The sequence below is a fragment of the Ptychodera flava genome, chromosome 7 (genome assembly GCF_041260155.1).
Source record: "Ptychodera flava strain L36383 chromosome 7, AS_Pfla_20210202, whole genome shotgun sequence".
Taxonomy (NCBI): domain Eukaryota; kingdom Metazoa; phylum Hemichordata; class Enteropneusta; family Ptychoderidae; genus Ptychodera; species Ptychodera flava.
Window position 1 is genome coordinate 25,614,744 of NC_091934.1, and position 25,654 is coordinate 25,640,397.

The 25,654-nt window shown below is 37.3% G+C and overlaps 1 protein-coding gene across 2 annotated transcripts in view; it reads left to right on the top strand.

The window, feature by feature from the left end:
- LOC139137100 (exosome complex component 10-like) overlaps positions 1-25,654 on the top strand; it is an 84,779-nt gene that overhangs the window by 36,818 nt on the left and 22,307 nt on the right. The window contains exons 20-22 of one of the 2 annotated variants that reach the window (XM_070705063.1): positions 631-701; positions 1,339-1,418; positions 12,986-14,034. In XM_070705063.1, coding sequence (XP_070561164.1) covers positions 631-701; positions 1,339-1,372 — 105 coding nt within the window. In that variant the 3' untranslated portion in view covers positions 1,373-1,418; positions 12,986-14,034. Of the gene's footprint in view, positions 1-630; positions 702-1,338; positions 1,419-12,985; positions 14,035-25,654 lie in introns of those variants that run through there. The other variant, XM_070705062.1, reaches the window with a different exon arrangement.

A 25,654-nucleotide genomic window follows, 5' to 3' on the forward strand; every position in this document is an offset into this window, starting at 1 on the left:
AGGCAATAACAGAGTGTTTGTGTGTTGTAGAATTTTGAAGTACAATAAGAAATTTATCGGAAAAATGAGTGTTTGTTTTCCAACGGATATGCACAGTAGTTAGCCATGCCATGTCCTCTATTACACATTCAGCGTGTCTTTGTCTGCTCAAGCTTGTCAAGAGATTAAAGAAATGATGATATTTTGCTGTGTATGTTTTTGACATATTTGCAGCTAGCATTCAAAAAATACCTTTTAATAGCTTGTACATCTTTACAAGTTTTGTGGAATCTTCCAGTGTACTTTGATGTCCCTTTTGGGCAATTAGAAAAATATCAGATGTCTTATATACGGATACAGAGACACAAACTGGCTCATTTTCTTTGATATTCTAAATGTATAAGTTGGTGTAAAATTTTGATGTTGACAAACTGAGGTGAAAAACAGCAAAGCAGATAAATAGTGCTAGGCTGAAATGTATGATATTTTTTTCTCTTTCACCTCCCAGGGTTTTACTTCCCCTGACTTTCATTCCCTAATTCATTTTTTGCCTCACAAAGATAGGAATTTTAACAAAAATTTGAGTGGATAAGGTAAAGAAAGGGGGACAAGAAACCATAATTGTATTTTTTCCAAATTCCTTTGCTGCAGAATGCGCCCAAATCCAGAACAGCGCCCTCTAGTGGTGCACGCAGCATGACCTCTGGGCACAAAGCTGGAAGGTGAGCTACACACTCTCACGTCTCAGAATAGACAGACTCAACTAGTGTTGTCAAATTAGTGAATGGGCTCAGAGCAGAGTAGTTCTTTCTGGGCATGTGAACGCCGAAAGTAAAAGACGGCAACCTTGGCAAGTTCAATGACACAGACAAAGCCAAGGCGTCATGACAGACTGCGAAAGTTTTCACTGATAAGAGAGGATGCCGTCTATATGTTGTAGAAATTTTTTTGTGAGAGATTTTTAACAGCATAACTCTCGGTATATTAAAAACTGTGCCCTAGAGATTTGAGAATATTTTGCAGCAAGAAAATTCAATTTTGGTGATGCTTTCATTGAGATTGTTAAGAGACAGGCATGTCAGAAATTTAATGCATTTTAAATCTCAGAGTGATTTTTGAAGATGCAGTACATTTTTGAAGTTTGCTCAGGGCTGGCATTTATGTTTAGTTTTTCCCAAAGAGCAAAATTTTTCCCAGTGTCTTTGTTCGTATATTGACGTACGGTTTTCTAACGTCCTTTGTTCCTCTGTAATGCTACAAAAAAGAGCGTTGACCTACCATGGCAATCATCCATGAAATTTCCAAATTTGTTTAATAAAGGAAAAAATTACCTTTTTTTCTTTCTCACCTTTTTTGAAGCCACCACAAGAAGCAACACTGGCCAAAGAGATAGCACTGGAGAATAAGAATATGAGAAGATTTTTAACATCTTAATATAGGTAGGAGTTTGTTCCTAAATGTTTTGGCTTTGAATATGTGTGGTGTATATATGTTATGTGATGGAAATCTTTCTAATTTGTCAAACAGTATAATTCAAGGGTGTTGCGGTTATAGATGTTTGCTATCTTCACAGACTACTTCTGTTGTTCATGCTACGTTCCTAAAAATCATGCGTTTGTTTTTGTTTTTCACCACTGTTGTTTGTTGTTGTTTTTTTTTGGTTGTGTATGTGATTTTCTGTTCCTGACAGTGTCAACACTGTTGTCACTTTTCACAACATGACAGCGTAGGTTGTAGCGTTCTGTGATTGATGGTAAAAGTATCAGGAGACAAAGATAAACATTGTAAAGCTCGTCTTTGATCTCTATTTAAGGCTGTTACTATTACTGCTGGATCTTTGTCAGGTCTTCTCTGTGTGTTTTGATCGCTCCATTGTTTTAAAACTGAAAACCGAAGGCCCATTCCACAGGTCAGGGCCTTTGTAGTTTTACAGTCAATGCAGCGTAAATTCTGTGTTTTCTCAGATTTAAAAGAGTGTTGTAGTGAAGTTTCTGATAAAAATGATGCAAGATTGAAAACATAAAGATAAGTGTATCTGCAAGTGGCTTACAACTTTGTACAAATGAATCCTTCATTAAACCTACCGTCTGTGACTAAACGCTGGCCTTCATGACCACCTAAGTTTGTGTATGTGAACAAATCATCCAGATTGTGTTTTATAAAGCAAGATGACAGAAATTTATCCTTGTATAATTATATAAATATGGAAAAGGTGACAAAAAGGTGACTCTGGGTGTTAATAACTCGCCAAGAAAATGAAACATGGTGAGGTATACCAATTGTACATGCCAAGAGCAATCATTTCAAAACATGAACTTCGATAGTTCATTTGTGTCGGAGCATGTTACGGTAAAAGGGGTTGTCAAACTTGACATATACGATCAATAAACATTATCAGCAACTTGTCCTGCCTTCCCTAATGGAATTCCATCATTTATCCGTGCAAGGTTTCACTTTTTCAATAATCACATCGCATTTTGACTCTAATCAGGAGAGCCCACTTATGACAGTGCATTTCCTGTTATTGTCAATGATCAGACGGCTGTCTGGAACTTTTCCCGCCAAAATTATTCACCAAAATTTTCAGCCTTTTTTATTTTATCAAAGTATTTTGATAAATTTAAGTGAACTAGAATGCCCGACAGTTTGATCTCAGCATTAATCAAATTTAAATGTAAGAGAAATTTCACATTTTTGTTGGAAAATTTGCTTGTTGTGAAAGACAGTTCTTTGAAGGCGACCGTGAAAATATTTAAACTTGACCTCTTTGATGGAAGCCCCTGCAGCATGTGCCAAAATCAGCAGGGAGCCGCGTGTGAAATCAGAACATAGTGATTGAAGAAGAAGAGACAGTGAGAAAGAAAAGTTGTGATGAGAAAACCGATAAAAGTGTATGCGCTTCTGCGTGGATACTTTTCAATCTTGGCTGATGTCAGGGCCAACAGACAGCCTTGGGAGGTACAACAAGGTCCCGTGAAAAGTAGCATCCAAGCAGCGTACGTGCACGTTTGCAAGTTCATGATTTGTTGTGTGCTATACCCATGCTGTTAACATGCTGTGAGGCACTCAATGGTTAAACTTATAATGGATGGAGTCACAATTGGTGCCATGATTAGACAAGTTCAAGCTTATGTATGTGTGTGAATGTACGTTTAATGACATAGTGTGCAATTGTACACACATATTTGAAAAAGTGACAGAGGAGAGGAGAGAAAGTCCCATTCAGTGGTACAATCAATTTTAGAGAGAGAGAGAGAGAGAGAGAGAGAGAGAGAGATTGATTAATACTTGTAGTGACTGACAAACTGATGATATGTTCTAAGTCTACGTTATTTCCAATCCTAACGTTTGATTGACGGCGACATTTCGAAATGGCTAGCACATCTTTCTCAAGCACCGATGATAGTGAAAACAGAACAAAGCAATATGTAATACATATATCTACATAGCAAATCACAGAAGTCACATGACAACACTGTCATATATACATATATATATATATAGAGAGAGAGAGAGAGAGAGAGAGAGAGAGAGAGAGAGAGGGGGAGGAGGGGGTGTCATTGATGATTATCCATATGTAAAATGCTCATTAATGTGTATGGTGGTTTCAATGGTGGTTCGAACTCGCAACGTACCATACCCAGTCACCTAGCAGAGCAGCCACAGACACAACCGCTCGGCCAAATCCCCAATTTGTTGTCAATTCCTATTGTTCCAAACCTATCCATTGTCAGATAACTTTGCCAGTAAGACATCGTTAGCTTACAGGTAAAAGTGCTTCTGTTGTCAGTAGTCGGGAGGATGAGATAGCAAATCTTTTAACAGTGTTACTAATGACATATTACTGAATAATATCACACTATTTCAATATCTTGCTCTACATATCTACATCTATATTTGTTGCCAAATACACCTACACTGTAATATACCATGAGAAAACCTATTAAAATTGTGAAAGTTGTCAGACAACCGTAACAATCGTAAACTTGTACTCTTTGCTGCCAATCAAACAAGCCCGTGATGCTTTAGCAGGTGAAGATAATATTCTGTGAAGGACAAGAGTTTATTGACCAGACGTCATGACAGCAATGGTTTGATCTTGTCGAAACATGAAAAAAGTCAACAGGTACACATACAGTAGTCTAGACGGTCATGGAGGTATGTCAAGCCCGTTATGCTTTAAAAGTTGAAGATACCAGTCGTATTCTGTAAAGGAGAAGTGTATATGTCACCAATAGTGTGTGATCTTGTTAAAACATTGAAAAAGTCAACAGGTACTTGGTAATCAGTCTATAGAGTCATGGAGTTACATCTTTTTTTTTTTTCACAAAATCTGTTGGCAGGTCATAGTTTGATAGAGCATGTCATCACAGTCTGTACCAAATTTTATTTATTATTTATTTATTTATTTTTTTTTATTTATTTTTTTTATTTTTTTTTTTTATCTTTTTTTTTAATTTTTTTTTTTATTTATTTAATAGAAATCGCAAAATTTAAATGGATAATGGTGTATTAAAGGGTCATTAGCTGTAACTTTAAATGTATTGCTCAGGAGTATTGTTTGTTTATGAACTATTGCTTTTCTATTCTACTCCCAAAATCAGGTCACAGTTTATCGATACATACAGTAGGCCAGCAGGCAAGTTTGCTTACCAGCAGGTGCAATATATCATTCAGAGGGGAACTTGAAATATAGTCCCGTGGTGAGCAGAGAGTGTTATTCTGTTGTTTTGTGGCATTTACTGATTTTGAGGGCAAAATTGTTCAGCAAAGAGAGGGCAGTTTGGTGTTTTCTTAGTTTGGGAATGGGAAGCAAGGAGTTTGCTGGTTGGAAGAGGGGAAAACTTATATGGATTTGCCAAGAATTTTCCAATATCAGCTGAAAGGCAGTTCCAGACGGTTTTCACTTTCAAAACAATTCTCAGCTTAGTACAAAATGTTTCCTCATATCATATTGAAATGTACAAACACCACTGGTCAAAATGTCTCAAGATCAGTTGGTTGCCGTGTCATATTAAAAAATATGAAGTGACATCATTTTTTCAATCAAATGTTGTGGTGGGACGTTGTACCATCGTACAACCTGTGCAAAGAGGAAAGTTAGCTGAACGTACAAGCTAAACTTTCAAACCAATCGTGAGATTCCCACGAGACGTAATTATGAGTGCGCTAATCAACAGAAGGCAATTGACCTGTGTGCTGGCGGGCAACGGAGAATCATCGTTAGATTACTGTGCCGAAAAAAGAAGATAAAACCATGGTCATATTGGCACCACGTTTATGCTAATGCTATCAAGTTTAATTTGTAACCTTGACTGTGAGTTTCACGCACCAGCTAGCACCATTGAATTTTGAGGCAGCCTGCACAAGTCTGTTTGTCTCCGGAGACGGGTAACAAAAGAGAGGAATGATTCTCGAATTTCATGAGCGCTTCGCCGAAGACAAAGGATTCTTTCCCTGAAGCGGTGTTCAAAATCAGAAATAATTACAGATCATTCATTTAAGGAGTGCTCAGGCAGCATAAGTTTTCCGAAATTACTTAGTTGATTGTTACCCTTGACATTGTACATTAATCTAATCTATCATGTATGCTCTTTGAGTGCACCAGATGTCCAAAGATTTAGTCGGTAACCAACCTTCCCTATATCGCTCTTATCAGTCATACATTTCTTCCAAAATGTGCAGTTTTTTAGCTCTGCTGTTCACTTGGGGTGACCTCACTTAGGTTTGTTCAAATCATGGTGAAATTTTACACTGAAAATATTACATGAGTTTGTCACCTTACTTGCCATACTGGTATAACTAACCCTGCTCGCCACTTTTGCTGGAGTCAATCTTCAAGGAGATTTCACTGTTAGTGCAAGAAATTGCTCTGTTCTGTGAACAATGCATCTATCTACTCGTATCGGGTGCTTTCAAAATCTTCATGGACAGTCTTAACCATGTATTCTAAAACCACCCAATTCTCTTCCCTCAAAACAATACTTGCATTATCTGAGGAACCACTGCCATCTGAAAGCTAAAGAAAATATTTTATGATTTTTCAAGCACCTGCATGCTTTATTAAACTTCCTGAGATAGTTATGCTGGCAGGAGGGTGTTTATAAGTCCGTGGGTGCATGTGCATATTTTTGTATATGTGGCACAAAATTAGAATCATATTGAATAAAAGTCTAAATGTTGAAGCAACAAATTATACCTGACATAATTGTTATTATTTTTGTAATATTAGCAACTATATTGTCCTATTTTTCTTCCACAAGTACACTTGAATAATTAATTGCCAAACAACACACTTATTACAATTTACGTTGTTATTGTTTGAAAATTAACTTGCCAATAATAAAAAGAAATTGCATTTAACAAGTATAAATACAAAACTCTGGAAAATACGTCATAAGTTTCAGCTGATTGAATATGTAAGAAAATTGTAGACACAGATAATGTAGGATCATCACAGATTCTGAAAAAGTTTTAGAAGTGATCAGAAGATAATTATAGGCACTCCTGACAAATATAGGGTCTGATTTTATTTTCAAGTAATTAGGGAGAATGGAGGGCCCTTCAATGGTTTGACAACAAATTAGGAACCCTTTTGGTCCGTGTTTGTTTGTAAATTAAGTCAGGGTAGGTCCAATATTTGAGTTATTGAGAATTTTTCACTGATACACATACTGTACGTTGCGTGTGACGTGGCGCGGATAGGACAGCACCCTCAGTTGTCAAGCGTGAATTGCTTATGGACTGTTCCTTCACTTTTCCATCATCCACCATTTCTACTCAAAAGCTCATGGGGACTAGCATCAGCACACCTGGGAAATAGCATGCACATATTGGCGATCCGTGAGGATGGTAGCATACATCTGTTTTCCCAAGAGCCTGGTAGTTGCCCCCAAAACAGTCTGTTTCACGAGGCTGTAGGCAGCGGGAAACACACCATTTGGGGTGACTTTTGGACATTAGGGAAAACAAATGTATGCTGTTAACTTAATATAGCCAGTCAATATGTGTTTTGCAACATCCAATTTGGTCACTGACAAATCATTAAGATCCTGGTTTACTATTGTCTCAGTCACAGATAGACACCGCAATCCCATATCCTGGAATGTGCACATGAGTAGATGGTGCTAATCAAACACACTCTGTTAACATCTGTCTGAACTTTAAACCAGTTTTAGAAACTGTTAAAGGTATACAGTCACCTGTAATCTAAATATGCCCATATAAGGTCAAAGGGACGTTCCTTGGTATTCAAAATGCCCATGTGAGGGCGCTGTTTTTAAAAAGCGGTCACTATCTTAAAATCTGTGATTGGTTAGATTTTGTCTTTCCATGGTAACTGTGGCGAAATTGGAACAGGTGACAGTATACGGCTCTTAAAGTTGCGCCTGGCTCTTTGCCAGCTCCAAAATGACACATACAGTATGTCATCAAATTGACACCACAGGAGAGTCCTACGGGACTACCCACAATTCCAAATTTAGATGAAATGTACTATAACTGGTGCCAACCTGTGTCTTCCTGGTGGGATAGCGCAGTCTGCCACAAGTTCAGTTGCGTCACAGGAGAGCCCTTTGGGACCACTGAAATACCACACTTAGACAGGCTGTAAAACTGGCTTGCATGTGTTATTACAAACATTTACATGGACTATGATACTCTTCATATCATAGCGAGTGGTATGTTAAAACCAATTGAAAAGTCTACATTTAGTGTTGCATTTTCTTGCTTTTCTCTGCTATTATAAACATTTTTAAAATTCCCCATTTTTGTCAACATTGCTGAAAACATTAGAGCTACTGTCACTGTCTTGAGTTTTACACACTTGACAGCGTAAAATGCCCGCAAGAGCACAGACATTCTGAAAATTTTGACATTTTTTTGATGATGTGTGTTCCATAGTGTCAATTGTATCGGCAATTCAGGTGAAAAGAAAGAAGGTGAAAGGTAACTTGGTAGTGAGCTATTGTTGTCAGGGCGAGACCAAAGGTCATTTGCATAACGATCGCCTGGCTGGCACGATGGCACTCGACCATGATTGACTTCATGATGATGTCATCAGCTGCTCAACTCAGGTTGGTTTAGGCTGGCACGGTATAATCTCCCTACGAACTTGAGGGTGGGTCCGTGCCCAGAGACACAGCCTTGGCTTGCAAAGTTTGGGAGGTGTATACCTGATAGAAGCTGCATGTAGGTTTGGTCAATAGATTTCCTAGTAGAAGCCGATGCTCTAACGAAGAATTTAACGGTATGCTCCCACGACTACTCCATGCAAACATACCAAATCATGAGTAACGTCTGTCATGTCAGTTGGGTTGAATTGTGCCAAAGCCCTTACAAATCTTCTCTTGAGTATGCAGCAAAATTAAAACATCTTTATTTTACATGCCTCGTATGCTGAATTTCGCACGCTCCATAGGATTCAATGGTAACTCACTGGTGACGTTGCTGGCCGCATAGTCATCATTTCAGTGAAAGTGAACCAGAATTTTCAACTTGGTAACTTTGAGATTTAAAAATGCTCAAATTTACATGTTTTGTATAAGAAATCCATCTTTTAGAAAATTGTGTGTGAGAAATCAATAAACCAGGTAACATTGATATCAATATATCAATGTGCCCTTCAATGATAAAAATCGCTGTATTTTTTACGATTGTCAATTGCAAATAAACCCAAACATTTGGAACGAAAACTGAGAGAGAGAAGCATGTAATAAAATCATTATTGCCCAAACAAGGGACTATGTACCCTCGAAGCAGGAGACCATTTGCCCTCATTACGTCGGGCAAATTGTCACCTACCCTAAATATAGTCCCTTCTTTGGGCTATAAAATATGTATTATTGCTTTTCATGTCATTATTCACAGTGGATAAAGTTTACGTAAAGTAAATTATTCAATAGTGACTGGGGAAAAAAGGTCAATAAATGTTGTACAAGTCCCTTTTAGTGTTATGAAAATTCAAACAGCCTTCTGATAATTATAAACAGTGCAGGTTAACACCAACAATTTCCTTTATGCAACCAGCAACCCAGAATCTGGCTGCATGCTTGACCCTGGAACAGCGTGATCTGGCTTCTTGAGGCAGACATTCTAAAATAAGATGAGGATGAAGCGGTTTTATTTTTGTGTCTTTGATGATCAAGACTTTGTCTCAATGAAGAATTACGACATTGCTTGTTTGCATGATGCCAAGTAGTCATTGTGTGCAATTCAGGACAGATTTCCCTAATTTATATTTGATCAGGCTATTTAGCGTAATAATATAGATTTAGAGGGCAGATCATTTTTTGGGGGGTGGGGGGAAGAAGGGGGATGTACAGTGTGTGTATTTCTCCTTTTTAAATCTCTCTGTGAGCTTACAGAAGGGCCAATCATCAAAATGATTTTGCAGTAAAAACAAATTGCAAAGTCTGGTTCAGAGAAAAACAAGCAGATGCACCGTTCACAAAGAAAGTGCAAGCATTTCTCGTTGCCAGAAGACATGAATTCTGTGCAGAAACTGAGTGTCTGAAAAATACGAGATCTCAATTATGCATCAAGAATAAGTGTATATGGCAGACATAATGCTCATCCCTTGAAAACAAACATCCACCTTTACTCATGCATGATGTACAGAGGCGACCAGAAAAGCATCACAACAGTGATCACCTTCCCTCAGTAAGGTAATATGCGCCTCAAATGTGAAAGACAAAATGGCCGCCATCACTTTGTTAACACCATGGAGAAAAATAAAATTTCCAATTTTCGAAAAAGTAAGATGGTGAAAACTTTTATTTCATCAAGAGCTTTAAAATGAACCCCACAATTGGTGGATCAGAAGAGAATAGATAATATTTGAAAGCCCGAATTTCTGTCCCCGAGGCACGTTCTACCTTAACCCTTTCACCACCATGGTTTGTCCCAAATCCATTGTTTTCTATGGTAAAGTTGGACCTGTATACAGGGAACTGGGGGTGAAAGGGTTAAGAGCATGTAACTGAAGCCAGTCTCTGCAAAATTTTACTGTCCCAAACTTATTCTAGAGACAGACAGAGATGCCTTATTTCAAAAATGTCTTGACTTCTTTCTTCATAAGTCACTAACCAATAGCACTGCTCACAATTGCAGGTTTTGTACCAAACTGATCTGCACACTTACGACATCAGACATTGCTGCTTGAAAAATTCAGACAAATTTTGTCAGTGTTGCATGCATGGCTGTTGTTGAAATTTCATGTCTGAGCCAATATTGTCTTTTGTGGTGTTCATCATATCGTCCTCAGTCATGAAGGTATGTTCATCGTCATTGCATCTGCAGTTTCAAAGAAACGTAATCTAAATTTGCAGGGAATATTTAATTTTGCATATTAATGAGAGAACAACAACGTCCTTTGCAATCAGCCGTATTGTGTTGGTTATGTAAAATGAATTTGAAAACTATTTCACGCAATTTGTTCCCATGGCAACAAAAAACTTTTAATTTTGTCACACGTTCTGCAACATTTTTCCATAACAGAGCGCTAGGGAAACTGTGCAGTTCCATGGTTACCCTGGTTACACAATCTCTCATAACTCAGTGTGCTTGATAAGCAAGAGGAGTTACAGTCCTGAATTAAGGATGTCAGCAGTATTGATAAGAAGTTTGTTTCGATCATTGGTCTGTATGGTTTGTGGATCATGGACCAGGCTTTGTGAGTTGACTACATTGTTACAGGATAGTCAATTTTAACATGAATTCTGTACTTTGTCTAGGATCATAGCACTGTAGTTTCTATGGTTACACACAGTAATAGCGCTGTGTGTAGATGATGTCATCGGTCTTTGATTGGCATGCAAAAAAAAAAAAATTGCATGCAAATTTAGATCACATTTCGTGGAAATGACGCATGCAAGAATGAGAAAAATACAACTTATAGGCGGCTACTAGTGTGAGGATTAATCTTCAAAAGACATCAATGGCTGAGATCTCAAACCGGAACGACAGCCACGCATGCAACACCAACAAACTTTGTCCAAATTTCTAGCAGGGATGTCTGATGCCACGGGCATGCAGCCATTATACTTAGTTACAACAAACCTGCACACGAGAGCGGCCCATTTGTTTAAATGTGAATCTTGTCATGATTCTCAATCCATGATACCAATAATACCTGTGTTTGTTTCCCCATAGTTGAATGTCAATGTAGTATGCGCCTTGGGTAAAGATATTTGACCAAAATATTTTATTTTACTGGTCTACACTGTTTATATAGACTCATTCTGAATTTGTGCGATAATTTTCACTGTCTTGGTTTTGGTAAAAATAAAAAATATAAGATAAGGGATGGGAGCCATTTTGATGTTCAAATGTTCATAAACATGTAGCTGACTTGCTTCTTGAGTTCTAAAATTTTTTTTCAGAATTTTCGTTCTTTATTACGATAGACAGTGGTGTAGTATCTTTGGGGAAAAATTGAACAAAATTGAAAGTCTTTCAGTTTCGAGGTGTTTAACCCTTTGTCACCTCTAAAAAATACAACCCATAAGTTTTTTCAGATGAAGACAATTTTTTCCTGATTTTCTCCAAAATTTTGATCAAACACTATATCCATGCACTAAAAAGTTTTATCCACTTGGTCCAAAATTATAAAAAATTACATAAAAATAAAAAAAAATTGGTGAGTGTTGTACCAAAATATGTGTATGGGAAAAATTACAGCACCCAAAGAGTTGATACCTTAAAAATGTATTCAGTTTATACTTTGCCTTTTGACGTGCATTCATAGGTAACCGTCAATAGTAGAGGATTTTTTCAAATCTCCAGAACATCACCATTACAGAAATGTGTCCCCAAAGCCATTACTTTGCGGATCCAAGGGCATTCGGAAAAGTAATGTGCGCTCTGCTTCTTCCTGATAGCAACACCGATACTTTGCAAGGGCAGATTGTGTTGAATATAACAAGCGCTCATCAGTTGATGGTCTCATCCAGGGTGGGCAAATGTTGATTGGATAAAATCCTGCATGCTGTGTGACAAGGCAGGCATAGCCGGAAAGCACTGGGCATGTGCGAACACATGTGACTACATTACTATGTTTTTTTGTCCAGACAATGAGCTCAATTTCTGTAAATTTTCTTGTACTTTTTTTTCAAGCAGTGAATAAGCTACCGGTTTAAGTTACTTGTATTACAGTATGGATAATTTAAAGGAATTGAAATTCAGCATCGACAAAAATTGGAAATTTCCCGGAAAAATAATCTCAGACGTGCCATCATTCGAACTAAGGTCACCGATTCATCTACTTTGGAACAGTGCTGGTTCTTTGAGGGCCACCTATGGCACAGTTGTAAGAAAATAACTGTTAGAAGTCTTTCAAGGTAGTCTCCGCTTTGTTGGCACGTCTGCCATGCCATGCTCCATGGCAGCTGCACCGAGCGGGACAGCACGTTTTTTATTTTTTGTTTTGTGTGTTAGTGGCCCTCAAATTACCACATCATCTTACATGCACCGTAATGAGTCCTTCAAGGGCGTCTTTGTTCATACATCAGAACAGTTAGCAAGTATCTCTCACCTTGGGCCATCCTGTGGAAGATTCTTGTTTACAGGGCAGTTGCTACATCGGTTTTCAACACTGTGCCGTTACTGGCGTCTGGATGTGAGGCGGTGATTTGTTGTGATGTAGAAGTGTTTCTATGTGGCATGCCTGTGCATGCTCGGGGAAAATAGATTCCAGATCTTTCTGGACGATTTTTCCTTTCATTTCTGCCAAAACTAAAAGTTGATTAACTTGCAAAATTTCATGTGTGTGTGTGTGTGTGTGTTGCTTGTATTATGTTGCAAAAGAATATTTGCTGTGTCTTGGTCCATAATGTTTTGTATCTCTTTTTTCCAACCACATCAGCTGTGTATTCCTAGGTTTAGGAAACTGATCACGGCAGCGACCTGAAAATGATAATAGTTCCCAAATAGTTCCCAAAATCATGGATCGTGGCATCATGGAATTATGCTCTCCACCAACACCACTATCCCCCTTTTTTCTTTTTAGCATTGGACTAATGGCTGAACTATGCGTATGAACAAAGCATCATGATGTGGGCGGAGTTATAATCCTACGCCTAAGCAACAATTACCCTATTGTGAGTAAGGCGGCAAACACACGCAAGTCAACCCATGTATTTGTACAGTCAACTGCAGCTTGTGTAGCTTAGTCTAATGTACCAGATTATAAAGAGTATCATGCGTGCTGTAACGTGGCTTTGCTTTTATCCAAAGCATCGTTTTTTTTTTTGTTTGTGTTGGAGAAAAGCTCGAATAACTATAATATTTTCATAGTATCTGTTGTAGAAACTGAGAACATTTTCTACGTCTTCTCCGTAATTTATGTTGAAATGTACAATGTCATCCCGGCAAAGACAACCCATTGATGACTCCACGATTATTCCAGAAACTTCTTTCTGTACACAGTATTTTGACATTTTCAATTTTAGATCAGATTTTTACGTTTTCCAAGATTTCTGTCAGCAGATGTTGAGTTTTGATTTGTGATTTGCGTGAATGGACCAGTTCACCAGTTCCTTTCTCAGCAAAAGAATCAAAATATGGAGGGTGCCTAGTTTGTTGTTGATTAACGCATTTTATTATGGGGTAAACAGCCGTTTATGTCAACCATGAAGTATCTCACAGTCAAGAACGATGCCTTTGATCATATCAATGTTAAGAAAATGCCTTTTTTCTGCGTTTATCAGTGAGAACATGATTTATATATGTTTTTCAGAAATAGTTTCTTCAGTTAATGTAAAAAAATACTTTCTATCGTGGAATACTTGTCTTCAAGGACTTCAGTGATATGTTTTAATTGACCAAAAGTCATGTTATTTTTTTTATTGTTTTATTTTAAAGCCACAAATTGAAAATCTTCTGGGACATTATGCAGAGTAAATGACCAGAGCCCACATGCAACAAGTGATTTGAAATTGATTTTACAATTTCAATATAATCACTGCATCTAGGATCTGCTGTGTGTCAGATTTGACAGATGTTTGATTATCACCAACACAGTTTGTGTATTAAAACAGAACTTCTAATTTGCAGTGATTGCTGTATAACTCTTTTTAATAAATGCTGAAAAGTCATGATATTTCTGGTATGTGAAACCTTTTCTCCTTTGGCAAAAGCCATGTGTGAATGGAATTCAGCAAAAACCATACTGTCTCCAAACTTATGAACTATTTAAAAAAATTGACTGCCAATAAAGTACATGTATTCTCATCCAGAGCTAAAAGCAGTGAACAGTTACTACACATCAAAGTATCTTTACTTGTCTCCTGTGCAAAATTTGCTTTCATTTACTAATTTCATCAGGAATTCTCGAATTTGATTGTGGACTTGACCTGTCAATACAACTAATACCAGTAAATGCAATTTTCATTTACAGTAGGTCCTCAGTCTTCTACATAATTTTTCACTGATATTGCAACCAATTTGCATTCTCCCTCACACCCCCCCTCCCCCATCACATTGGAATACTTATTCTGTGAGGATGCAATGTTCACATTCATTGAGTAACCTGATTGTACATGCCATTGCTTTTGAAATTATTTTAACAACTTGTTGTCACTCACTGTATTCCCATTAACCCTTTGGGTGCCAATTTTAGACAATTTTTCCCTCTGATCCAGACAATTTTATCAGGTTTTTCCCAAAATTTTGCCCAAACACTGTAGCCAACAAAAAGTTATGTCCATTTGGCCCAAAATTATCGAAAGCATTACAGAAACAAATCACTAAAGTTGATAAAATGTTGCAGTAAGATTGTGATGTGAATAATTACAGCTCTCAAAGGTTTAACTGTATTAATTCATCAGGCACTAGATGCCATAACTTGACTTAACACATAGAGTACCAAAATCACCAATATCATATCAAAAGGAAAACATAGCTATGGTTACGAAACATCCTCAATATTTTTTTATCAAACAAAACTCTGAAACTTGATGAGGTTTGACCAAAACTGGCATTCAACATACTCCCATGAAAACACATTTTTGTGCCATTTGCATGTCTGCCAAAGCAATATTGGCCAAGCGTGTGGGCTGACTCTACAAATTACTCTCAGAGTGGCAAATTCGTGCATTGTGTAAGTGCTCAGGGGAAATGGGGAAATTTCACAAGGCGACTGATTGTCACTGCTGTCATGTAATATTCATGGCATCTTTTAAGGCGGAGTGTTGTAGTCTGACTGCAATATTACCATTTCAAACATGTCAAGGATACAAACCAGACTGCAGACTCACCTGTGTAGCCGTCATATAATAAGAGACCATAAACTGTCTCATACTGCACGATATTAAAGGGCTAGTAATGATAACTTTTGATGATTTTTTCATTATTTTTATTTTATACATCAATTTCAACTTCTTATTTACTCCTCAAAGAATGTTGAAATACCCACTATTTAGCTTGTTAACGTGCGTTGTTATTGTTTACATTTGAATTCTAGTCCAGACCTGAAGTCACTTTTTAGCTCCGCTGTCAGCGACGCGGAGCTTTTCAAATAGGTTGATTTTCCGTCGTCGTCCGTCGTCCGTCGTCGTCCGTCGTCGTCGTCGTCCGTCGTCCGTCGTCCGTCGTCGTCCGTCAACAATTGCCTTCTCCTCTGAAACCGCAAGTCCAATTGCTTTGAAATTTTATATGCAGCTCACTTGGTGTGACCTTACTTAAGTTTGTTCAAATCGTGGTGAAATTTGCGTATTTGTATTTTTGGGGCATTTTTTGGTGTTTTTGGTAAAAAAATCTTCTTCCCTGAAACCGCTTGTCCGATTGCTTTGAAATTTGATATGCAGTTTACTTAGGGTGACTTCAGTCAGATTTGTTCAAATTGTGGTGAAATTTGCATATTTGTATTTTTAAGGCAATTTTTGTCATTTTTGGTAAAAAAATCTTTAAAAATCTTCTTCTTCAAAAGTACCAGTCAGATAGCTTTGATATTTGGTACATATGTCTCTAGGGATGATCTATTTCAGATTTGTTCAAATTGTGCAGAAATATGCAAATTTGCATTTTTAGGGCAATTTTTGCCATTTTTTGTCAAAAAATGTATTTCTCTAAAAGTACTGATCTGATAGTTTTGAAATTTGGTATGCAGGTTTCTATAGATGAATTTTAGTAATATATATTGAATTTCTGATGGAATCTGTAATTTGGTATTTTTGGGGCAATTTTTGCCATTTTTGGTCAAAAAATGTGTATTTCCAAAAGTTCTCATCTGATAGCTTTGAAACTTGGTATACAGGTTCCTAAAGATGAACAAAATAATATTTATTGAAATTATGCTGAAATTTGCAATTTTGTATTTTTGGGGCAATTTTTGCCACTTTTGGTCAAAAAAATGTGTATTTCCAAAACTACTCATCTGATAGCTTTGAAATTTGGTATACAGGTTGCTATAGATGAACTTAATGTTATTTATGGAAATTATGCTGAAATCTGCAATTTTGAATTTTTGGGTCAATTTTTTCCATTTTTGGTTAAAAATGTGTTTGTCAAAAAGTACCGGTCCAACAGCTTTGAAATTTGGTATACAGGTTTCTATAGATGAACTCAATTTGATCTTTTGAAATTATGATGAAATCTGCAATTTTTATCTTGGGGGAAATTGTTGCCATTTTTGGTCAGAAAATTTTATTCTCAAAAAACGACTCATCAGATATTAGCTTTGGTTGACATGTTCTTAGGGATGATCCGATGTGATATATGCAAAGTATGATGAAATCTTCAATTGTATATTTTTGCAGCTATTTTAGCCACTTTTTTCTGGCCACTGCATTGAGCTATCAAAGATTTACACCGTCTTCATCAACATGTGTCAAAAATAGTTATTATCTACATAAACACAGCGGAGCTATATCGGCCGCTAGGTCGCTTGTTAACAATAACAATGCAGTTTACACACATATGAGCTGAGTTGACAAGCTGAATATTGCATATATCAACATGCTTTAGGGACTAGAACAAGGAATTATGGTTCACATGCAAAATAAAATTGTGAAAATATTATCAAAAGTTAGCATTACTGGGGCTTTAATGGGACAATAGCCATAACATTTGATAAATTTTCGTCATTCTTGCTCTGTAAAATGGCTATATTTTCTCTTTCTTTTCTCTCTCACTATGTTGAATGTAAACAATATTTGCCATTCACACACATACAAGCTCTATATTAACCCAGGAGTATCGAAATTTGATTTTTTTTTAGTAGAGAAAAAATACTTTTTTAAAAATGGAATAAAAATACCAAAAAATATAAAAAGAAATAAAGACAAGTTTATTACAAAAATCAGTGGTCTTTCACACAAGCTACACAATTTTAGAAAATTTGAAAATCATCATTTGAAAAATAAATATCTAAAATAAACATTAATCTTTAAGTGTTCTGTTTTTCCACATACTCTCAAGTGAACAAGATCAAGTTCAATTTGCCACTTTTCAAGTTCAGACATTGAAAGTATTTGACTCAAAGAACATATTTGCTATTGAGGAAAAGTTGATAGTATGCGTACTCTTTGATTTCACTTGTATCTGTCCTGAGTGGCACTTTAAACTAACCCTGTTGCCACATTTTGTCTTGTTGGACCAATCCACTCAGATGGAGGGGCGGTGGAATTAATTACAGGAGCTGGTATTAAATTGCACCACAGGAGACTTAATTAGTAAATAATAGAAGGTAGAATTTAATGGATGTCATATTATCATCATTAAATATTTACATTCGTCCCCTGAGATCCTGAAGCATTAACCTTGAAATCAAACTACCAGTATCTGTACTGGCATGCAATTGCATCATTCAAATTCATTTTGCTAATTTCCTGTCATAAAGTTTTGACTATAGTCGTTTGTTGGCATCCTTGGTTTCAGTGCATAGTTTTTGTTGTTCTTTTTTTTTGGAGGGGGGGGGTGGAGGGGGCTGTGTATGGTAGATTTTAACATATATGGTATCTGTTGCATAATACAGTGTTAATATCCGAGAGATCATTTTTTCATCGAATACAACATTTGGACATTATTCATATATTCATATATTAATTTATAGGTACTGTAGGTAGGTAGGTAGGTAGGCAGAGAAAGAGAGAGACGGAGAGGGACAGACAGACAGACAGACAGACAGAAGGGCTAGTGACACTGTAGAGAGGGGAGGGGAACGAAAAGCCATAGACAGATATAGAAACAGACAAATAAATGAGAGAGATTCAGAGGAAAGAAAGAAATGAGTTAATCTTGTCAGTTGATAAGGAAAGTTGTATCATGATAGGCAGTATAGAAAATATGTAAAAAAGTTGCAGGAGAATGCTGCCTTACGGGGATGCCAGTAAAGTGAAAGGAAATTGTAATGAGGGAAATAGATGGGAATTAGAACAACTGAATGGAAACCAGTAGAAAGGAAAGACTTCGGTTTTGAACGGCATCCATATAACCAAACCTGAGTGTTTAGGATGGATAGTTATGATCAGAGGAGAGACGGGAAGGGAGGGAGATGTTGGAAGGTGAATCGCATTTCGGAGGAGGCTTGGTGAGACAGCGTATCTAGAAGAGAACGGGTCAGTTGCAGAACGATCATAGCAAACGAGGTTGCATACAAGTTACGGTTTGTGAAGGAAAACGCAAAGACGAAATTGAAAGCTTAAGGTAATGAGGGAGAAAAAAGATAGAATGATCAGGTCAGGGAAATTATAGAGGTACGAAGATATGCTAAATTGTAGAGGAGGAGTTATTGAACAAGCATGCAGACAGACCAGAAGCCTTCAGGTGTACTGATGAATAAGTAATCCATCCATGGTCGATTTATATCGGAGACACCATGTCTAGGGTGAGTTTATCTGCAACCAGTAATCCTCTTAACCTTCAGTGCTGATCGTTTTGATAAGGATCTATCTCCTTCAGATGAAACCATCCAAACGCAGAAGGCCATGGTCAGGGCCGAGCAGAACGCTGCCTTGATCTTCGTTTGCCCGAATTTGATACAGGAGCACTGAAAACTTGTTCAAGCAGTGCCATGAGTTGACATCAACCCCCCCCCCCCCCCCCCCAGGTTCTTGTTGGCTAATGGCTAGGTCTCAATTATATGATGTTGTATATTCACAAAGAAGTGACAGAGGAGCTCATATTCTGTTGCTAAGTGAAAACTACCAGTAATATAACATTTTATCAGTGTTAAACTCGTGATAAATCTGACACCAGGCGCAAACTTTACTGGAACAGTATTAACAGTAGAACGCTGACAATAAAAGAGCTGGAGTAATTTGTCGATCTTATAAAGCGCTGTTTGTTTGAAACCTATTTTTAAAAAAAATTCAGTGATATAATATTTCATAATGGCCCTTGAGTCACTCCTTTTCTGTCAGTGCGTTTAATGCTCTGCAGACGAAGAATGCTGCATTGGAATATGATTCGCCAATGGAAATCTCTGTAATCAAAGACTTGTAGTTTTTCAGTGGTGTAACTCGCATAAATTATGACCAATTTGCATATTTGTAATTTTAGAAAAGAGGCTTCATATCTAAAACAGCTATGCTATAGTTGACAAGTCATTTCTTTTTATTATGTATTAATTACCCAATGATCACCTGAGCTTGTGTCATTATGACAACTTTCATTGGCATTTTAATTAATTTTGATGTGCATTTATGACTGTGCATGATAAATGTATTGTTACAATGACAAAAGTTATTTTCTTAAAATGAGTTCTGCCAAATGTCCAACAGTTTTACAGATATATGTGTTAGGAATGAGAGTTAAATCTTGTTTCTGTGTTTATCTGAGCAACTTGCATTATAAATGGTAATAATATCAGGAAGGTGCAATTTCAAAAACGGCTGAAAATATGAAATCATGATACAGGTATTATATGTGCAATTATATGCTAGTAGTAGTGAAAATGGTTTTCCCATGCATGTAATATTCGTGATTTGTACAATCAAAAATAACAGAAAAATCAGTTCTTATGCAGCGCGTTCATTTTTAGCCAGATGCCGGCCAAATTGACCGGCTACTTCCGTATTTTAGCCGGCTACTTTTCAGCACTGTTTCGCTCTCCAGCCCCGAAATTCTGGTTTTGATAACAATATTTTGATTTTTTGGTGGTCTTGCAAGCCGGAAATAATATTTCAGAAGTGCCGATGTGGCTATATGTAGTAGCTAGCAATTTACGCGGTGAACTTGTTGCTATCTAGTGTCAGCCTGTAGTACCGCGATCAGCGAACGTGTTGTACTATATACTGGGAATCGCTCTCGAGGTCAACCCTGCTTTCCCGATCACAGCCCGAATTATTCCGACGTTCACATTGGGTATAGCCGAACATTGGACTAACATACAAGTACGTAATACCCACGAATAGCCGACCATTTCCAAATGAAGCCGACGTTGTTTCGCTCAAACGCGGAAGAGGAAGTCAACGCTCAGGGCTTTGGTTTTCTGCGTAAGAATAGGGCCTTGTCTGATGGGTTTGGTAGGTTTTTGATCAACTCTAAAGCGACCAAAAGTTACTGAGTCTCATTTTTCATACTTTTGAAACGCCATGTCAATCCATCCATGGTCGATCACGATGTCAATATCACAGGTGCTCGTTAGCTGGGTAGTCTGCTAAGTAGATCAATTTTCAGCTCGATCTGTCAATCTTGTAGTCGATATGCCCGCCACTGCAACCTAAATACTCACAAGGTGTGCAACAGAATCACTCAAAAAACACACCACCCGATTTGTCAACTGGCCGTGCGCTCACGCGAAACATTCAAAACTACACTCCTATATACCTAGTTGGATCACAAATTTAAAGGTCTAGTGAAATGCCCATGTTGCAAAATCTCAAAACTACAGTTAATGGTCTATAAAACAGTCACATTGATTTCTTTTTCGTTTAGTGCGCGTGATTTGAAATATGGCAAAAGAAAAATGCAATGTGGGCGTGCTCCCCGAGCCTCTCCAGTCGACTTTTTTCGGCTTTCCGAAGTTTGCCCGACGCCGTTTCTCATAACGGGAAGTAAAGTATTTCACACCTCCGTAAGCTCCCCACGGGGGGTAACTTCTAGGATTTCCGCTTACATGATCGGGACAGTGTCCTCCTTCACTATGGGAAGACGTTGTTCTTTTGGTGGCTGTGACAGTGGTAAGAACATGAACGGCTCAACTGTAAACTTTTTCAAGTTCCCGTCAAGTGTTGAGTCAATGAGTGTTTGAACCGTAATGTGCTTGTCTCTTCTAGTTCTTACGATCGGCTTAGCCTGCCTCGCTTCTCGCTACAAAGAAGGTTGGGACCGCCATGCAAATCGACAGCAACATGGATCTAGACCGCAATGCAAATCAACTGCAACACCGAACCTTGTTGCCTCGATTTAAATGTGTATGTCTGCTATGTATAGCAAAAGTTTCAATTCTCGCGAGCGAGCGAGCGTTCCTATGCCTGCTGTGCACTATACAAAATGACGTCAATTTATCGCGAGGGCTTGATTGCGTGTGCGCAAGTTTCAATTCTCGCGAGAGCCATTTATGCCTGCTGTACACTTGACTACATGACGTCAAATCTCTCGCGAGACTTAGCTTGATTGCAATGCGTACGACGGAAAGAAAGCAATAAATACGGAAGTAGATACGTTTTTTGCGAATCGCGGAGAGAGAGAGTGCAGATCAACAAAAGACTAAAAAAAACCACGTTTTTTCTTTATTTTGCCATATTTTTAAAACAAAAATCAGTTTCGCCACTTGGCGAATTAGGATAGATTTTTTTCGCCACTTCAGATTTTGATTCGCATTGGCGAACGTGGTGAATGGGCAGCGCGAACACTGTTTTGTTAGCGGATACTGGGCAGAGATAAGGCGGCGTGGGACCGTTATTCGATGTAAATGAACACACCTGTGACGTCACAGATGGCCAACCATGATCCAAGCTGAGGGCGTGTCCTGAGTGTCGCAAAATGACCTTATGAAAGCCGCGCACAGAAATATAAAAAAAATAAACAGTCGTGCGTACTTTAAGGTTGCAATTCTGTTGCGAGTGTAATAGTATTGCCCCCCTGGAAGATATTCAGTCACAAGAACGGGACCATTTCAACCGACCTTTAACCATCTCGTCAAAAATCACGGTGATGAACATGTTACTCACATCGTCTTGAAGAAATCGGACGTGATTCTGTTGCAACCTTGTTAGGTTGCAGTGGCGGGCATAACGACTACGGGATCGATAAATCGAGGCGAAAATCGATCTATTTAGCAGACTACCCAGCTAAGGAGCCGTGTGGTCGATATTCAACTCAAGTCGATCGACGTCACGTTTTGTGGAGGAGCCATGGTTGTGTGCATCACGGAAGAGAAAGTCGACACTTGAAAACTTTGATTTTCTGCGTAGAGTAGGACTTTGTCTGTTGGTTTCTGGAGGTTTTAGATCAAATCTAAGTAAACAAAAAATTACTTGGTCTCACTTTTCGAACCTTTGAAACGCTACGTCAATCACAGTGTCAAATTTCAGGTCGACCGATATCGCATTGTGTGTACTGTTACAATCGACTGCCGGTGCTTTGTACACATAGGGTGTAGTACAGGTTGGCGTTCGGTGTCGTTTGTTTGGGATTTTATCAAACATGAACACTGAAATTTAGCTCTCTTTTTCAATTATATTCAACATCACCAAAAAATCAACAATCAGCTCGTGGATTCGTTTTATTGTGAAATTTAATAGTACAATGAATTGAATAAATTGTTTGACTTTACTGTATCTTCAGTCAATTTATTTAAATCAGTAAAAGACTTTGTACAGCAAGACTGGTCAGGATTCTAGCAGATTGTTTCTTGGTTGTGAAAACCCCTATTTAAGATGTATTTCATAATGTTTGTTCAAGTCATGAGCTAAATATAATTCTAAACAACAGTCTGATGAAATTTTGCTATTATCCTTGCCAACTGAATGCAGTTGACAGGCCTGAGTGAAATCAATTAATTTTTCTGACGTTTTTAGCTACTATAGTCTATAGAAGCCATTGGGATGGGTATCCGTCCGGCGTCCATCGTCAGTCTGTATGTATGTACGTCCGTTTGTGAGGCGTCCGTCCACTCAAATATCTTGAGAACCACAGTACTTACTGATTTGATCATTGTTTTGTAGATGAAAAATATGATTATGAGAAACTATTTTTTTAATTTTTTGATGTTGTTGAAAATATGCAAATTAGTTCCAAAAAAGGTGTTTTTTGGTAAAAAATCTTCGTAACCGCTGGTCAGACAGCATTTTATTTGGTATACAGGTCCCTAGGGATAACCCAGCTTAGATTTGTTCAAATTGTGATGAAATATGCAAATCTGTATTTTTAAGGAATTTTTTTGTCATTTTTGGTCAAAACTTTATTTTATCAAAACCGCTTGTCTGACAGCTTTGATATTTGGTATACAGGTTCCTACAGATGAACTAAATATGCTATATTGAATATATGATGAAATCTGCAATTTTGTATTTTTGGTGCAATTTTTGCCATTTTTGGTCAAAAAATGTTTCTCAAAAACTACTTTGATATTTGGTATACAGGTTCCTAGGGGTTGTCTTAGTGTGATATATTGAAATTTGATGAAATCTTCATTTTTTGCCATTTTTGGTCGAAATATTTGTTTCTCAAAAGTTACTCATCTGATAGCTTTGATATTTGGTATACAGATTCCTAGGCTTTATCTTAATGTAATATATTGAAATGATGATGAAATCTTCAATTTTGTATTTTTGCAGCTAATTTTGCCATTTTTGGTCAGGCCATCATGAAATGAGCTATCAGACATATCCACCTTCTTCATCAATACATGTGTCACAAAAAGTTATTCTCTACATAACACAGCAGAGCTCTGTTGACTGTTTGGTCGCTTCTTTTTTTTCAAAACTGCTGGTCAGACAGCTTTAATATTTGGTTTACAGGTCCCTAGGATGACCTTAGTGAGATAATTTCATACAGTCAGGAAATACTTAATTTTAGTATCCATGTCTGTAGTAGCTTCAGGGACATTGGCCCTATGTTTTTTAGAACTTTGTCCCCACGAAAACACATTGTAATTGATTGTGATAATGATATTCTGTATGCTGAAATGGTTTTTCATACTTTGCAAGAATGAATGAAATTACTCCAAAATGTCTTAAAAGTTTGTAAAAGTGTGTATTTGAAATAGCCTTTTATACACTGTATAAGAATGCATAAAATTACTCAGAAATGTCTTCAAATTAAAAAAAAAATCCTTAATACTCTTATGCTGAAATGGTCTTTCATACAGTACAAGAATGCATGCAATTACTCCAAATGTCTTCAAATTTAAAAAATTTCTTCCACACAGGGAGGGGGATCCCCCCCTGAAACCCTCCCTTTTGTGTATGTCGGAATAGCCTCTCATACACTGTATAAGAATGCATAAAATTGCTCAGAAATGTCTTCAAATAAAAATAATACTTGACACCCCCCATCCCCCCCACCCCCACTGCACAGGGAACCTGCGTTGCCACAGAAGCTAACCGCCTACTTTTTAGCTCGCTGTCAGCGACGCGGAGCTTATCAAATAAGTTGATTTTCCCCATTGTCCGTCGTCGTCTGTCGTCGTCGTCCGTCAACAATTGCCTTCTCCTCTGAAACGCAAGTCCGATTGCTTTGAAATTTTATATGCAGTTCACTTGGGGTGACCTCACTTAAGTTTGTTCAAATCGTGGTGAAATTTGCATATTTGTATTTTTGGGGCATTTTTGCTGTTTTTGGTAAAAAAATCTTGTTCTCTGAAACCGCTTGTCTGATTGCTTTGAAATTTGATATGCAGTTTACTTAGGGTGACCTCAGTTAGATTTGTTCAAATCGTGGTGAAATTTGCATATTTGTATTTTTAAGGCAATTTTTGTCATTTTTGGTAAAAAAATCTTTAAAATCTTCTTCTTCAAAACTACCAGTCAGATAGCTTTGATATTTGGTACATATGTCCCTAGGGACGATCTATTTCAGATTTGTTCAAATTGTGCAGAAATATGCAAATTTGCATTTTTAAGGCAATTTTTGCCATTTTTGGTCAAAAAATGTATTTCTCAAAAAGTACTGGTCTGATAGTTTTGAAATTTGGTATACAGGTTTCTACAGATGAGCTAAGTAATATATATTGAATTTATGATGAAATCTGTAATTTTGTATTTTGGGGGCAATTTTTGCCATTTTTGGTCAAAAAATGTGTATTTCCAAAACTACTCATCTGATAGCTTTGAAATTTGGTATACAGGTTCCTACAGATAAATTAAATGATATTTTTTGAAATTATGATGAAATCTGCAATTTTGTAATTTTGGGGCAATTTTTTTCATTTTTGGTCAAAAAATGTGTTTTTCCAAAACTACTCATCTGATAGCTTTGCAATTTGGTATACAGGTTCCTACAGATCACCTTAATGATATTTATTGAAATTATGATGAAATCTGCAATTTTGTAATTTTGGGGCAATTTTTGCCATTTTTGGTCAAAAAATGTGTTTCTCAAAAAGTACAGGTCTGATAGCTTGAAATTTAGTATACAGCTTTTTACAGATGAGCTTCATAATATATATTGAATTTATGATGAAATCTGTAATTTTGTATTTTTGGGGCAATTTTTGCCATTTTTGGTCAAAAATGTGTGTTTCCAAAAATACTCATCTGATAGCTTTGAAATTTGGTATACATGTTTCTAT